The 16,242-nt window shown below is 53.8% G+C and overlaps 6 protein-coding genes across 6 annotated transcripts in view; 1 reads left to right on the top strand and 5 right to left on the bottom strand.

The window, feature by feature from the left end:
- Positions 1–53: 53 nt before the first annotated feature.
- On the bottom strand, positions 54–936 carry PpBr36_09088 (uncharacterized protein; the record flags this gene model as incomplete). Its single annotated transcript, XM_029896211.1, has 3 exons — positions 54–405; positions 530–794; positions 888–936. 3 exons carry the CDS (start codon positions 934–936, stop codon positions 54–56), a joined length of 666 nt encoding a protein of 221 aa, XP_029747117.1.
- Positions 937–3,581: 2,645 nt separating this feature from the next.
- PpBr36_09087 (uncharacterized protein) lies at positions 3,582–4,823 on the top strand (the record flags this gene model as incomplete). Its single annotated transcript, XM_029896210.1, has 1 exon — positions 3,582–4,823. One exon carries the CDS (start codon positions 3,582–3,584, stop codon positions 4,821–4,823), a length of 1,242 nt encoding a protein of 413 aa, XP_029747123.1.
- Positions 4,824–5,692: 869 nt separating this feature from the next.
- Positions 5,693–8,238, bottom strand: PpBr36_09086 (uncharacterized protein; the record flags this gene model as incomplete). Its single annotated transcript, XM_029896209.1, has 2 exons — positions 5,693–7,792; positions 7,858–8,238. The coding sequence occupies 2 exons, from the start codon at positions 8,236–8,238 to the stop codon at positions 5,693–5,695; spliced, it is 2,481 nt and encodes an 826-aa protein (XP_029747124.1).
- A 1,993-nt stretch (positions 8,239–10,231) lies between these two features.
- Positions 10,232–12,193, bottom strand: PpBr36_09085 (uncharacterized protein; the record flags this gene model as incomplete). Its single annotated transcript, XM_029896208.1, has 2 exons — positions 10,232–11,718; positions 11,815–12,193. The coding sequence occupies 2 exons, from the start codon at positions 12,191–12,193 to the stop codon at positions 10,232–10,234; spliced, it is 1,866 nt and encodes a 621-aa protein (XP_029747121.1).
- A 1,912-nt stretch (positions 12,194–14,105) lies between these two features.
- Positions 14,106–15,833, bottom strand: PpBr36_09084 (uncharacterized protein; the record flags this gene model as incomplete). Its single annotated transcript, XM_029896207.1, has 4 exons — positions 14,106–14,763; positions 14,877–15,336; positions 15,422–15,484; positions 15,575–15,833. The coding sequence occupies 4 exons, from the start codon at positions 15,831–15,833 to the stop codon at positions 14,106–14,108; spliced, it is 1,440 nt and encodes a 479-aa protein (XP_029747367.1).
- Positions 15,834–16,146: 313 nt separating this feature from the next.
- The window catches only part of PpBr36_09083 (uncharacterized protein), a gene marked incomplete at both ends in the record, with an annotated part of 1,300 nt that continues 1,204 nt past the window's right edge, over positions 16,147–16,242 (bottom strand). Inside the window, one exon of the mRNA XM_029896206.1 lies at positions 16,147–16,183. Within this exon, the coding sequence (XP_029747120.1) occupies positions 16,147–16,183 (37 nt within the window). The remainder of the gene's footprint in view (positions 16,184–16,242) is intronic.

Raw genomic sequence — 16,242 nt, 5'->3', positions numbered from 1 at the left:
CCCCCCCCGCTTGACAATCATGCCAAAGCGTCCACGCCGTCCTTAACAGATCATTACCTCCTGCCACCCTCGACCGCATCCTGCTCCCCCAAATTCTCTTGTACGAGATCTTCAAAATCCTCATTGGCACCTAGAGCAAAGTTTAGAACAAAGTGTCCCGTCTGCGAATGGATGCTAAAGGACGACTCGGGGTCGGCCGGATTGTCGACGGGCGTTGTGGAGAGGGCAAATGCTAGATACTGGTCCTCGCTCGGGTCCAGGTAGGTGATGCCGATGTCATCGTCTCCCCACTGCGTGCAGCCCGTACACCTCGCCGTGACTTGCCAATGCGTCGCGTTGACAAAGGTGCCGGTGGGCAGGACTTGGTGGGTGGCGTCTGGATAGATGACTGGAGGGAAGTAGCCGCTACCGAAGAATGGGAATCAGAAAGAAGGGTCTTGTCCCCCTTTTTTTTTTTCTTTGTATCTCATTTCATGATCAAGTCGGATTCTAAAGAAAAAAAAGTAAATAAAAAAAGTAAGAGACTTACAAAGCCATGCGCGAGCTCAAAGTCACGTCGTCGCCGTTCGGATAGGCCAAGGATATGGGGTTGTACGTCATGGATCCGCCCCAGGCTATGCCGTACCAGCCAATGTCCTTGCTTGCCGTCATTTGGATCACGGCGTCGTAGGGCTCGCCGCCGGTGACGTTGCCCGGGATGGCGATGCCAAAGGACACAGCTCTGCCGCTGTCATATCGAGAAAATGTGAAGCCGGTCAAGGCATCTTCGTACTGGACCGATTCCTGGCCAAGGGCTGCACGAGTGAGGATTGATCTGGGGTTAGTGTCTTTTTTTCTTTTCTTCTTGAACATATCAGCAAAATGTCGTTCCTTAGGAAACCACAGACCTCGGTGCAGAAGAGTCGCGACTCCCACTGCGTACAAGAAGCTTCGCATTTTTGATTAAGGGGGCCTAGGAGGGCTTGACAAATATTTCATATAACATAACGAATTTTTTCGTTCTTCTTTGTGGAATGCGACACATCCGCCTTTTATTCAGCACTGAACATCCACTGCAATGACAGCCGCCGTCACGTTTCCTCATCTGGTGCCCAAATAGGCCAGGCGGACGGGCTGTATGCAATATCAATTTCGGGAGAGCTTCCGAAGAAACGCATATTGCCTTTGTTTGATGCAGATTGCGACAACCACGGATCACTTTGACAAGACATGGAAAACTTGTAATGAGATCATTTCTAATGCGGCACGCCTGAGTGGTTGAACGAGCTCCCGGGTCTTTGTGCGACGGGCCTAGATGATTCTGTTGTTGGGGAGTTGCTTGTGGGCGTCCCTCGAGCACCGAGGCTTTTTGTTGGAGGCGTTGATCGATATGGCAGCGAGTATAGATGGCATGGGCCGGATGGATTCAACCATGACTTTTAAAAATTGCTGGTTCGTGCTCAACTCGATTACCTAGACGGAAAGCTTATATTCTCTAGCCTGTGGATCCTGTAAAGCCTTAACATTCATCAGAGACTCGAATGTTTCCTCACGACATTGTCCCTCGAAACGTGCCGGTACGAACGGCTACGAATTCGAGTAATTAGGCAAATCTGTCCTGACCAGCGATAGCGTCAGGGGGTGAGCCAAAAGTTTGGTACGGAAAGGGACTCATCGGACGAAAAGGCTCAAGGGGAACCCGGTACGGATATTTTGTCATGAAGCGGGCTGTTTTGTAACGTGCTAAGATTTTTGGCGGGATTGGCGGAAAGGAGGAGAAAGAGTTGGGTGGGGAACGCTACGGCAGTATAAGAGCCGCGTGGGTTATTCCGAACGCTTGGTTTTTAGGCGGACGCGGCTAAAATAGAGCGGACGTCGGCAAGGGTTCAAATGCTTTGGTGGTTCGTGACCAGTTTGGGCAGTTTGATAGGACAGCGTAGTCATTACCACTGACAAGTGTTGAACATTTAACGGACGTGGCATCTCTTGGTAAACATGCACTATAGTCACAGAACCTGGAGTCGAATCGACATCCAAGAATGAAAAGGAAGAAACAGAAGATAAGCTGTAACCAAAAATAACAGTGGCTGTGCAAAGTTGCGGATGTTTGGCTTGTACAAATCCCGATTCCCGTCAACCATGCCGGGTTTAACTGTGCCTTTTTTTTCTTTTCTTTTCTTTTTTTTTGAAGCTGTACATGCCTAGAATCAAGGAACAAAGACCACACAATTATCATAATCTCTGTTGCCAAGGCTTAATCTGGCTCGCAAGAGCTTCGCAGTTGAGATGGCCGACCAAGGCGAATTTCAATACCATAAGGTACAGGGCCTTACTCTGTAAGGATTGGATGAGGTCCATGGGATGCTCGTTCGCTCATCCGGACCGACACCGGATATAATACGACAAGTATTTTCCCTCTTTTTTTTTTTTTTTTCTTTCCTTGGCTTAAATTTCTTGTGTTGATTGTTCCCCTTTTCCTTTTATCCGATAACGTTCATGTCTTTGCTTGCTCGGTTTCCTTCAATACTCCGTAGGAAATATTTACACAGTTGCCAAATCGATGCTATACCCTCCCTATATGGCTCCCCTTATATAAATGCCCACCATGTATAACAAACATATTTGCTCGAGGCAAAATGTGGACCCCGATCTGGAAAAAGAGGGGCACTAGATTACCGATCTTGCTTAGGAAAGTGGGCGATGCCCCTGCCCTAGATGAAGTGAGTATGATGTTACCGTCTATAGTAGTGGTACGGGTTGCGGCAGTGAGGGATCAAAGACAGCAAAGCTGATTCGAAATTCAACAATAAAAAAAGAAAATGAAGCGATTGAAAGCCAATAGTGGCCATCAATCGCTTATTTTACATACAACTGCGGTACTGTACTGTACTGAGCGCACAAGGAATAAAAGGTTATTTTCCGTCGGGTCCACCCAGTCTTTGAGAGATAAGCTCCCGTCGGTACCCGCAATGGCAGCGATCGCTAGGCTGTGATTAGACCAAATTCTCAAGCACCTCTCCCTGTCAAGATTCTTTTTTTACCCCGCCCCACCTCACTTCAATAAACGCGCCTTTTTTTTTTTTTTTTGTCTTGCACCATTTTACCCTTCGATGTCGCCGCGACAACTAAAAGACTCAGTCAGACTCGGTCCGCCCGCGATGGAGTTCGTTAATTTTTCCTTACGCTGCGCTAGTGAACATGGGGGGAGGGGTCCCTGAACCCGTCGGCCGAGTGGCTTCTTGATTGGGATTTGGGGCAGACGAGGGAATCCTAGAGTTCTTGAATTTGTCTACTACTTTTTTTCCCCCCCCCTTTCCCCCGGTACACACCTCACCCTACCTCCAAAGCACCTATATTAGCTCATTACTCTTGGCGGTCATCTACCTCACTTGGTCCACGCCACCGCTTCCAATCGGGTTTTTGATGGTCGCCATCATCAGTATTTTGGGATTCTCTTCTCCCTGCCGTTCCTTTTCGTGACGCTCTCCCTGCCCCTCCCCGAACTGTTTTGTGTAATTTCTGGCCATCGTTGCATTATAGACACCAAAGGCAAGAGCGCAAAACACAAGGAACATCCTTCAGACCCGTCTTTATCCCTGAAAATGGGTTCCGTCACCATGTCGACATCGGCCACAGAGGAGACTGCCATTCCGGCCAAGTCAGTAAACGGCAATGGCCACCGTCAAGCCCTCTCCACCGTCCTCCCGCCCGTGATCCTCGGCTCGGCCACCTTCAACTCCCAGTACGTCCGGGACCCGTCCGCCGTGCCGGCTCGCCCCATAGTCTCCCGGGCCTTCGACCTGGGCATCCGCGCCTTTGACACATCTCCCTACTACGGCCCGGCCGAGCTCCTCTTAGGCGACGCCCTCGCCGCCGCCGCCAGACCCCGCGACTCGTACCTCCTCATCAGCAAGGCCGGCCGCGTCGGCCCCACGACGTTTGACTACTCGCCCGCCGCCATCACCGCCTCCATCCTCCGCAGCCTCGAGCGCCTGCGCACCCCCTACCTCGACCTGGCCTACCTCCACGACGTCGAGTTCGTCACCACCGCCGACGTCCTGGCCGGGCTTGGCGCCCTCCGCGACCTGCAATCCCGCGGCCTTATCCGCTACGTCGGCATCTCGGGCTACCCCGTCGCCCGTCTGCTCGAGCTCGCCGAGACCATCACGGCCACCACGGGCGCCCCCGTCGACGCCATCCTCAGCTACGCGCACTTTTCGGTGCAAAACACCATCCTCGCCGACCCGGAAACCCTGGCGCGCTTCAGACGCGCCGGCGTCGACGTGGTCCTCAACGCCAGCATCCTCGCCATGGGCCTGCTGACGCCCGGGATATCGGCCGGGCCCCAGGAGAGCTGGCACCCGGCGCCCGAGGGCCTGCGCGCCGCGTGCGTGGTGCTTCGCAAGGAGTGCGCGGCCCGCGGCAGCAAGAGGCTCGAGGAGATCGCCATCGAGTACGCGCTCAAGGAGTGGGGCCGGCTGGCCGTCGACGCCGGGCTCGCGGTCGGCAGGGGCGTGGGCCAGACGACGGTGGGCGGGACCGTCATCGGCGTGACGAGCGTGCGGGAGCTCGAGGAGACCATGGCGGCCTGGGCTTCAGCCTGTCAGGGCCTGGGGCTCGTGGAGCATGGCGCCAAGGCCGGCGTGACCAACGGCAACGGCCATGTGGAGGCCGCCGGCGGTGCCGAGGGGGCGCCCGAGGATGTGGTTGCGTTTGTCAGGGAGGTCTTGTGGCCCATCCTGGGCCGGTGGAAGGACTTTTCGTGGGATAGTCCGCCCAAGGGCTGGTTCGATGAGGATGGGAATGTGAATGGTTCCAAGGATTCAATGAGCAATGGTCACTGATGACGAAGTCGTTGAGGATAGCTTTTTATACCCTGGTTTGTGATGCAATATTTTATATATACATAAAAAACTAGCTTGCGCTTTATATATCAGGTAATTCTTCTTTAACTTCTTTTTTTTTTTTCTATTTTTTTTTTTTTTTTTAATACTACTCAAAGCTCACATAAATAATGTTTGACGGCATTTACTTTCGACCTCTAACCGATGTCGGCGCTATAAACTCCGGTCTAGCTTTGGTTTGTGCGACTTTACTCGTGCGGTTCTCGACATGCCAGACCGCTCACGCCCACTATTGACTCGTTGACTTTGGACCGCCAAAGCCCAGGATGAAAGGAATCCGCCCTGACCCTGTAGCAGTTTTCAAGTTCGCGTCATCTCGAGAAAGCTGTCGTTGATTTAAGTCTTTGTGGGTGATCAGAGATGCTGGAGCTGATGCTTTGCAGAATAGTCGGAAAATCATCGTTGATTGTTTAAAAAAAAAAAAGAAAAAAAAGAAAAGACCGAATAAAAAAACCGACCAAAAACAATCAAACCTAAAGAGCAACTGTAATATAAAACATAAAGACAAGTCCTCGCCTTGTGACCGTGCCACCGCCGTTACCTGAACTCCACAGACCGTCATGCCCACTGAATAGGAGAAAAAGAAAACACAATAGTTAGGAGATTTCTTTGCCGTCTATGCGTGCACCATATGTTTAGGAACAAAAGAAATTGCAACGAAGCTCGCATTTCGATCTTTCGTGTTGATCCGCATACCCCTGACACGGAACATCAACTCGTCAACTCCACCTTCTCTTGAGGATAAAACCCCAAACACATCCACGCGGCGGTCACTCAACATTCCCATGCATCGCATCCCCACATGATTCTTACGCAGATTGCTGACGCTGCTGCTGATCATCGTGCTGGGCAGTGGGCTTGATATCCAGCTGCTTGTTGCTCTCAAAGCCCTCATTGTCAAGCGCAGGAGTTCCTGGCGTCACCAGCAGCTCTGGAGGAGACGGTACCTCTCCAGCATCTTTGCTCGGCGGCTTGGCGTCGGATGCATCCTCGAGATGCTGCACCTCTGCGACGTCGTGGGATTTTGCAGCGTCCACCTCGTCCAGGACGTCCACCATTTCCGAAAGGCTTGTAATCTTTGACGTGTTCTCGGTACCAGTTGCTGGCGTCCGCCCCTCGTCAGACGACTGCGCGGTATCAACACCGCCCGGAGCGTCAACGTAGGACGAATCCGAAACAGACGATACGTTGCTGATCTGGCGCAGGTGCGACTGGCCACCGGGGGTTTGCGATGCGGGAATAGGCTGGGACCCGGTGGGCACGCTCGAGGAAGAAACGCCGGCCTCAGCGTCTCCGCTGGACTCTCCTACGTTTGCCGGCACAGGCCTCTCAACGCCCTTCCCCTTGTCACCACCACCAGCAGCTGCCGCCGATTCCGGACTGCCAGTTCCCGTTGCTGCCATGGCGCTAGCCACACTAGCCTCCATGCGCAGGTTTGAAGCGGCACTGTTTCCCCGCCGCCTCCCCAACCCGAGACCAGGCAAGCTGAGGGCGCTGCCGGCCATGGAGCTATTCCCGCTGGAGCCCGTATAAGGCCCGGACCCGGAGCTCTTAGCTGCGGCCTTGGCAGCCTTTTTGTCCTCCTTCTCTTTGCGCTTGGCTTCCTTGCGCTCTTCCTTCTCGGCTTTGCGTTTCCGCTCTTCCTCTGCGGCCAAAGACAACCTGACGGCCTCGGCAAACATCATCTCCTCGAGGTCTTCCATGCGGCTCCTACGCGCACCCGTGATCCCGCGACCGGAGCTACTTCTCGCGTCCCCGGTTCCAGGAGACGCCGATTCGCTCTCGGCTGCAGCGGCCTCTGGTCTCGCAGAGCTGTTGCTTGCTGCTGCGTTGGTCGATGGGCCCGATGCCGTCCTCTCGGCTGTGTTGCGCCTGCTGAACCTTCCTATTCTAATGGAACGTTGCTGCTCGTTGTTGCTCATCAAGAATGCCGCCGTATGCAGGGCGGTAGCCGCCGCAGCGCGCCGAGCAATGTGTGCCCGCTGTGCAGCAAGCTTTGTCGCCCAGTCCGGCCTCACGCGATCCGTCGTAACCACGTTCGGGGCATTGGCTGACAGCGATTGCGTTCGTCTTCTGCTGGGTCCTGTGCTTGTCGGAGATGCCAGGGAGGACGGGGACAGGCTTGAATTGAGCGAGCTGCTGCTGGACATGGCTGTGCCCAGCGCGCCCATGTGTGAAGTCGCACTTGAATATGCCAGGCCGCGGCGGAATGGTGGTGGATCGTAAGTCACACCGAGCTCCGGCTGCTGGCAGTAGGGACAGCAGGCCGGCTCCGAAATCAGCAAACCAGCCTGCTCTTCCGGGGGCCTCTCCGAATTATCGGCATCGCCATGCCCTTCGGGATAGTGAGGATCGGCACGCTTGATCTGTACAAAGCATTCGCTACAGATGGGCTGATCACAGCATCGTGTGTGGTTCAGATAGGGCGGGTAGTACAGGAAGCAGATAGGGCACTCGCTTCCGTCCTTGTACAAAAACACCTCCATGGGCTGGCCATTCACGAAAGGATCATGCGGGAGCTTTATCTCGCGGGGCGCTATGTCGGTCGTCGAGTTGTTACGCGAGGAGGACAGGTTCAGCGCCGCTGCGATGCCCTTAGATCGCTTAAAGGGACTTTTGCTACCCGCGGCCGAGGTTGGGGACGGCAAACTAGAGCCGAGTCCCGAGACGCTCCTGTCGGATGCTGTGGACAGTGTCCTGCCACCCATGGGCACCATGAGACTATCAATGTTTTGTGTAGATGTCGCGGGCGAGGTGGCGGATATGGGTCGGGGTATCAGTTCGTCCGGAGGAATCGCATCGGCGGCGGGAAGAGGCAAACCCCGGGCAGCTGCCACTATTTGATACTCGGTCCATGTCTCGGAGAAGTCGTTCAATCCTCTCCAGAACGGTGCCAATCTTCGCTCGATCTGCCATTGTATGATGCGTTAGTCACTGATTCAGCTGCTTCATGCAGCCCGTGGGTCTCCATTACCTGCAACTGCCGGACTATGGCCTTGTTAAAGTCCTCCGTGCCGACATATGTGCCCAATGTTACCAGGTATCCACCATCGACATGCTCCTCTTTCAAGCTTCGTTCTCTCTCTATGACGCGCGCCTGTCTTTCTCGTTCGAGCCTCCTCGCCTCTCGCTCTTGCTTCGTCTCGCGTCGTTCGTATGGTGGCTGTGTCGAGGATGAGGAGCCGGCGCCGCTGATTCCGAAGAGGCCGCCGAGATCGGACCGGCTGGCTCGGTTTCTCGCTCTGCTGGACGACGAGCCGGATGCGTGGTGATGGCTGGATCCGTGTGATCGAGGATCGTGGGGGGACAAGGGAGCATTAGGATCCCTCGCCTCCTTGGTATGCGAGTTTCCCATTGTTGGAGCAGCAGCTCGGCACGGCGTGCCCGATTGGAGATTGCCCAGACGATGTTTGGTTCTGCGGGAACACGTCGGTGCCCGATGGGCCAAAAAAAGCGAACAATCGCGTGCAAATCGTCCGGAGATCCGGGGGGGTTTGGGAAGCTGATGGGAGGATGGCCTGACTTCTGCAAGGGACGACGGTCGTTCGGACCGACGGGTTTGGTGCAAGACCAGTCAGAGCAGACGGGTACGCGCTGAATGGAAAGAAAAGAAGAAGAAAATAGAAACGAATGGCGAAATGTCTGCCGCGTATGTCCCGGATCTTCAATCGCTTGAAGTGGAAAACAAGGTAGAAAATCTCTCTCAAGTCGGAAGATCAGACGCGTGTGCGTACGATTCGACGTCGCTGCTGATGGGACTTGGCTGCAGATGCAGATGGAGGCTGACGATGGTCGGCGTTGGACCAAGCAATTGCTGACTGGTCGAGGGAGAGCTAGGTACGGTCGGGTCGTAATCGGTTGAAGCTAGGGTCGTTGGTCAGGCCTCGAATTGCAGCTCAGCTTGGCACGAGCTTGACCGAATGAATGAGTGGAATCATGTGCGTCAAGTGTCAAGGGCCTTATCGAAGAAAGCAATTTTACAGTAGTGTACTGGGTGCAGGATCTCTCTCTCTTTCTCTTTCTCTCTTTCTCTCTTTCTCTCTCTCACTCCTGGCAAATCTTATCATGAACGAATTACGATCAAATAAGTAAGTGTGCTGGTACACAAGTACCGCGGTCAATATGCATGCATGCTTCCTGATTCTAGAACTCTACCAAGGCGTTGTAGATGTTGGTGACTTTGTAGTGAGGTCACAGGCCCAGGTTCGGTATGAATCGCAGCAAGGTGTTGTGGAGACTGGGCTGGCGGAACGTCGAATCACAACATGATGAACCCTTTCAGCTTCCAGATTACGCCCAGATTAACCAGTAGAAGTTATATAAACATCACTGATAGGGGAGTATTTTTGTATCCTCCGCCAAGTTAGAGAGAATGGAGGTTTGTCACAAAATAGGAGTTTGAGGTGGCTTTGCCAGCATAGACTCGTGATCAGGCGAGCAAATGCATGGTTTCATTTGACTTGGTGTGGGAGGGGATTCTCTCTTGAGGGGTATAACCGAAGCTTGTCGAAGCCCATGTGGTAAAGAGGGGGTGGGGTATTAATTGTGGAGAACCAACCCAGTACAGTACCGTACCTCACGCCAAGACTAGACAGGTTTTTTTTTGTTTCCATCACTTTAAAGATTTGCAACCGCAAGCAAACGACCACTTGCTTGGTGGTTCATCGACTAACTTTATTCGTCTTGTCAACTGACGGTTAACCGTCGATCACATCAATCACACCGACTGAGCTGAGGGCAAACGAGGCTGCAAAACTAGAATAGTCAGTCTATCATCGGCAGTCTAGTTCCCAGGTTAGACACAGTCTAGACCAACTTGTATCAAATCGAAACATCAAACTGGGCCTCATCCCCTTCCGTCGCACTCGCACATGGGAACAGCTTCAGCTCGAGGTCCTTTTAGTTGTCTCCTGCGCCGACGTTTGTCCATGTCCATTCTCCATTGGCGTAGCATCATTGGTCTTGGCCTTTGAGGTCCATCTTCATCCCATCCATTGAGTTGACAAATTTCAAGTCGCCTCAAAAAGTTCACCGACTCCCAGGCCTGGCTTATCCAAGTCTCCGACCAAACATCTAGACTGATTTGTGACCACGGGATGAAGCTTCGGTTCATACCAATAGGGCCCGGCAGGATTGTTCAGCTAATTGCTGATTAGCCCCTGAGGATTATGCCTAGCGTACGCCTTGGGTCGTTTTCACAAGGCGGACCTTATCCGAACTGCCACACCCAGTTGCACACAGCAGATGCGATGTACATGCATGAATATTTCATTATGATACTAGAATTATATACTACTTGGGGACTTCCCTAGGTATTGAAGGGGAACCTGCTGGCATCAGCAGCATTATTATGGAAAGCCAAATTCAAAACCCCTATCCTCGAATGAAATCTCTGGTAAGAAGCTGTCCTTTGGTAAGGGCGTTTCCGTTTCAATTGGTAGTTCGCTCGACATTTGTGGTTGTTGTCCGCTTGACATCAGTAATTCCCTACTCTCTCTTATAGTTGCCAGCACTTCTGGACTCCACTCCCTCTCTCTGGGTTGCTCGATGGACTGTTTTTGTGCATCCCCTGAATGAGATGACGGTACTGCTTGGTAGTCCTCTTCTATTATGGACGACTCGTATCCATCGTCCTCATCGCTGCTCGGATACTCATCCACCTCCATGTCACGCCCACGCTCCTCCGAGGACCCTTCTTCTTCCGTCTGCTCTGCTTCCACCGCCTTCAACTGAACCACAGGCCCCTGGTCCTTGGAATGAATCGGAATACGTTGCGAGTTCTCCCCGCCGTTGAGGGTCTGCGCTCTCGAGAGCGATTTTGAATTGGTCACGTCGATCTCCTGGATGCTGGACCTGGCAGAGGTTGTCGCCACGGCAATGATGGTGCTGTCACCCTCGGTCAACATCTCAAAGTCGAGGTCCTCATGATCGTCAGCAAACGTGTCGTTGTCCGTCTCGACCTCGCCCACGGCAGGCCCGTTGCGGACCTCAGGGCGGTAGTTCTCAAAACTGCTCGCGGCGCTCACGAAGCTGTCCGACCGCTGGCTAAAGATGGAGCTGGGCCCGTCGCTCCGGGCGCTCGGGCTCCGCGTCGTCCCGATCATCGACGACCCTTCCTCCATCATCATCATCATCATGACCCCGGACACGGAGCTCGCGGCAGAGTCGCTCCCGTCGTCGCAGACCTCGGCGCGAGAAGGCGTCCGCACCTCGGGCACCACGGGCGTGGGCGCCGACTTCTTGGCCTCGAGGTACGAGTACCGCGCCTTGGGCGACTCGCACGTCCCGGACGCCTGCCACCAGGCAAGCGCCACCGCCCTGGCGCTCGCGCTGCTTGGCGTCCTGCAGGGCCCCTGGCGGATGACGGCACCTCCCGTGCCGCCGCCCTCGGACAGGGACGGCGGCTCGAGCCGCTCGCACGGGTCCAGCTCGATGTTGTCGTAGCTGTCGTCCTCCATGTGGTACAGCGGGAGCCGGTACCGCACCTCGCGCGGCTTCTGGGGCGGCGGGAGGGTCATCTCGCCGCTCCTGCGGGAGGACGGCGTCAGCGAGTTCTGCGACGTCGCCACGCTCTCGGCCAGGGTCGGGACCGACGTCGCGAACGAGTAGTGTGGCTGCAGCTCCCGCACGGTGGAGGACGTCTGGGGGCGGCCGTCCGAGACGCTGGTGCCTCCGCAGCGGTCTTCGAACCTGCTCAGCCGCGTGTTCTGGCGTTCCAGCTCGTCGACGAAGCTGGGCTCTTCTGGGTCCTCGGGCTTGGGCCTGAAGAAGGACATGATCTTCCTGCGGTACCTGTACAGCAGGAATAACAGGAACAGGACAACAACGACAGCGGCTGTTTTTTTTTTTTTTTTCAGTGGCAGCTTGCGTGTTAGACCTAGTCGACGAGAACTGTTGTTTTGCTACATGAAACCCCACACAAAGCACGTACCTATCGATCCGCCAATGACGGCGGACCTGTCAGAGGATATGGCATTCCCCTGATCCATGTCGGAAGCCGTCTCTGGGACGTTGGACGGGGTTGCGTTTGCTGTTCCGTTGCTGACCTGGACGTTGGTCCCCGATTTTGGAGCAGGATTCGTGTTGCCAACAGCGGTGCTCGTGGTATTTGAGATGCTGGAGACTGTCGGTGCGGCGCTCGCTTGCACGACGGTCGATGACGGCTGAGGTGTTTGTATGACCACGGATGCCCTTTGCGTTTGTGTAGGGGCCTGCGTTTGAGCCGGGACGGGGAAGGCTGTTGGTCTCTCCGTCAGAGGCGAGCCGAACTCGTCCAGCTGCCGGACGTCTAGACTTTGGATGAATCCCATAGTTTGAGCCAGCTACTCTCGCCTTTTCAGGTGAGAGTGGCGTGTCGAATCGGGTGAAATCTGGCTCCCAGGAATCCCCTCCTTCTGTTCGTTGTGTTCTCCAAGGCAGATACTGCTGGGTGGGTATTCTATTCTTCGGATTAAAAAAAAAAAAAAAGAAAGAAAGAAAGTTTGGCCTGGTTTGACCTGAGTATCGAACTTAATGCGTGATGCCCGATCCGGAAGGGGGTTTATATTGTGGAGAGCCAAGGAACATAAAAGAGAGACAAAAAAGAGATGAATGAAAGGATGGGGTAATCGGAGAGTTGCCAGATGAGACGGAAATAGCGAGAGCAAGGCTGTTGAAAAAAAGAAAACAAAAAAAAAAAAAAACGGCTGTCCGAGAAGGGAAACAAGCTTTTTTTTTTCTTTCTTCCAAGGAACAACAGTCAATGCACCTACGTTGGGCATTAAAAACAACAGAGGAAAACTAAAGGAAGAAAAAAACCGGACGTGAGAAGGAAGATAAAGTCCGGATCGGAGAAATACTCTGTGTCTCGGCGCATGAGATCAAGGAACGAAAAAAAAGTCTGATCGATCGGTTCGACCATTTTGTTCCAACACAAACGTGGGAAAGACAGGGAAAAAAAAAGACAGAATCCAGACGGATCATGCGGGCACACGGACAGACCCGGTAGTACGTCTCCCAGGAAAACATACTAGGGAAAAACAGCAAGGATCCAAGCTCCCGTTGGACTGTTCTCTTATTTTTATCCCAAGTGGCCTCTGCCAAGATTCGCCATCACCATGGGCTCGACGCGTTTGTGCGGCTGTTGTTGCCTTGGAAATAGGGCGGCAAGAGAACGTGTTTCGTCAAAGCGGGTAGGAAGCCGACAGGTTTCAAGCCAATGCACAACGAGAAAGGTCTGTGGTTTTCTTTTTCCAAGTATGGCTTCTCCGGGTTAGGTCTGGCGTCTTTGAGAGGGAGAATAGGACCGCCGTTGGAGGTCGTGATGGTCTAGCGTCGGAGCTAGAAGGATTTTTGGAGCGCTCTACCTCGACTTGGAGGGCTTTCTTTAGTAAGAAGCCTGCCGCCAATCTTAGCGTGGAACATAGTCGGGATTTGTACTCCCGTCTAGAACGATATTTTCTAGCGAACGATTACGGACACGAGGGAAAGCAAACACGTTTGTCAACAACAATGACCCAGTCACGACAACAAAAAAAAATAACAAACGCCGTGCATTCTCGTGTCGAGTAATACACACGAAAAAAAGCTACACATGTCAAGCTTCACGTCAATGGCGACGTCGGTTACGAGGCGGAAGCTGACTTTCTGGACGTAAAGCAACTTGACACGACGTTTGCTTGTGCGTACGTCGAGCCGAAAAAAAAAAAAAAAATAGTGATGACCTCAGTGTACTTTGCAAGGTCGTGTTTTCATCTCAACTGACTTGCCATTTGTTAAAGAAAAACCACGCCCCGGGCCGAATCCAAAAAAAAAAAAAGATGGGAAACAAGTGCTGATTAAGAGGCCGTACTCTTTCAGAGTAAAAGAAAAGGGGTACTCCAACTGTGAGTACTGTGGCGAGACCGGTGGACGATCTCCTAGTGCCTGAATCCTCCGCTATGATTGTTCCTCGAGGCAATATGCACAGGCCTTTCTATGCGGACTAGGAGCCGTCCCGCCAAAGACGCAGGTTTGATCTACGTCCTGTCGTGGTTGGTCCAGGAACAATTGAGACTGCATCCAAGGGCGGAAGGGAGATGAGCTTGGCTGGCGGTCTGGATTTTGAACGAGAGTGAGTCTTGACGCCATTCATAAAATCTCTCCCATCAAACAAACACTAAAATGAATGATTGACCAGACGATTTCTCGTCGTCCTTCTCCCCAATAAAAACAAGTAGTAACTACACCTCACAGCTAGCCCAGTCAGAACAACCGTCCTGCCCGTTTGGAAACAGTCGGTTCATACTCCACGGTGATGTCCGTCGTGCACAATATCGTCCCCTCGAGGGTACGCATCCCCGGATCTGCTGCATGCCCGAAAGCCTCTGCAGATTTCCTCTCGACCGCACCAGGAATCGACACCTCGCTCGAGTTGCCCGCGCTATAGCACATGCCGACGGTGGCCCCACCGCCTCCGATGGCGCGGAGCTCGGCCTGCAGCGCCAGCGAGCAAGCAGCGGCGTCCGAGGCGCCGGACTCGACGCCGTGCGCCTCGCCAACCTTTTCATCCTCGCCCGCCCGCGACCCAACCCGCCGCTCGGCTTCTGAACCGCCGAGGTCCGACCACGTCGTGTCCAGCGTCGTCTTCCTGGGCCCCGGTCTGGGCTGGACCGCAGCAGCGTTGCGGTCCCTGGCGGCCACGACGACCTCGCCGGAGCCGCGAAACAGGCGCGGCCACCAGGACCGCGCGAGGCCGCGCAGCGCAGGCGCGCAGGCGCAGATTATGGCCAGGTTCGCCTCGACGTTGGACACGACAAAGGTGATGGGGTAGGTCAGGTCGGCGTCGCGGGGGAGGGGGTACATGGACATGTTGTAGAGGGTGCAGAGGTACCAGAGGCGGCCGATGCTGACAAAGGTGACGCTTTGTTTGGGGGCGAGGAGGAGTTGGAAAGAGAAGAGAAGAGAGTAGTAGTTGTTAGGTCAGCTAATTCTTTTTTTTTTTTTTTCCTTCTTTGCATCAGGCACAAAACTCACATGGAACCAAGCAAAAACACGCCCAGCACAGCCGTCTTCATGTGCCACGAGATCCTCAGGTGCAAAAAGATGCAAAACGGCAGCGCGAGCACCAGCACGTCCGTAAAGATGGCTATGCCGGCACCGGCGATGTAAAACTCAAACTGCTCGTTGCAGGCCCCGTCCGAGGAGGCGGAGAAGGCCCAGTTGGTCCGCACGGGGCTGCACTGCAGCATGGCCGTCAGGGTGGTGGCGGCCATGGCGGCGAGGTTGAGCGAGTTGACGGCGTGGATCGCCCACCTCACGGGCCGGCGGTGGCCGCCCAGCCGCAGCAGGAATATGAGCACGGCCGACTTGCACAGCGGCAGGATCGGGTGGTAAAAGACCTGCACGAGGTAGTTCCACCGGCCCGCTCTTGCGAGGTCGAGCTGGTCGAGCGGCACGTCGCCGAGGTGGATGCCCAGGAAGCTGGTTTTGGTGACTGGGAACACGCCCCGTCAGTAAGCTGCTGTTCGACGCCGCGCGTGCCGAAGCTGGTCGTTTTGGAACGTGGATGGGACGTTTACACATGTAGCTACCAGCCGTCATTGGTACCATCAGAAGCATCGCCAGTCCAATAAGGATGTCATCTATGGTAGAAGGGCATAGTGTCAGCAAGGTAGATGTGTAGCAGCTGTACAAGGCATGCAGAAGAACAAAAATGATGGGAACCATCCTACCGATCCATATCTGCCGCACTCTCGCCCGGCTGTATATCCTTAGGCTGACCAGGAAAAACGCCATTATGGGGAATATGCAGATGATGGCCAGAGCTACGTTTTGCTGGTTGGAACTCGGGTTGGCATCTGCAGTTTGAGACGTAAATATATTTGGCAGCGGAATCTTTGACGCGTTGAGAGGCAATGATTCTGTAGGAGCAACATTTTCCCCTGACAGGTTATAGTGTGCTAGAGCGTAGACTGGATGCGCAACTGGCATTGTGGACTGGATATGATACTGGACCTTTTCTCAAGTAGGAGAAGCACGATTCTGGTCAAAATTGAAGATGTGTAGTAAAAAAAAGTCATTGATGAGCAGGATGTAGACACCGTAGAACAGAAGCTATCGACGATTCGACCAAGACGAAGAGTTGGTTATCCAATGGGTAGGTAATATACACGGCACACTTCAACACCAAAACACCAATTCTTCAACTCCCGAGACAACATTTTGAATGTTTCAAGAATTGGGGGGGGAGGGGGTAGCTATCATGAGTCTCTTTTTCGCCGGTATTTGACACTTGATAGATGTATCAGGAAGCTTTACCCACAAAGAATTCATCGATACGGCTGAAAGTAACTGTCTCAAAAAAACGTAGAATCTGCAGGTCATGTACGTCACACAGAAT

Source organism: Pyricularia pennisetigena, chromosome 5 (genome assembly GCF_004337985.1).
Source record: "Pyricularia pennisetigena strain Br36 chromosome 5, whole genome shotgun sequence".
Classification (NCBI taxonomy): Eukaryota; Fungi; Ascomycota; class Sordariomycetes; order Magnaporthales; family Pyriculariaceae; genus Pyricularia; species Pyricularia pennisetigena.
This window is presented reverse-complemented; position numbering and strand designations above follow the sequence as displayed.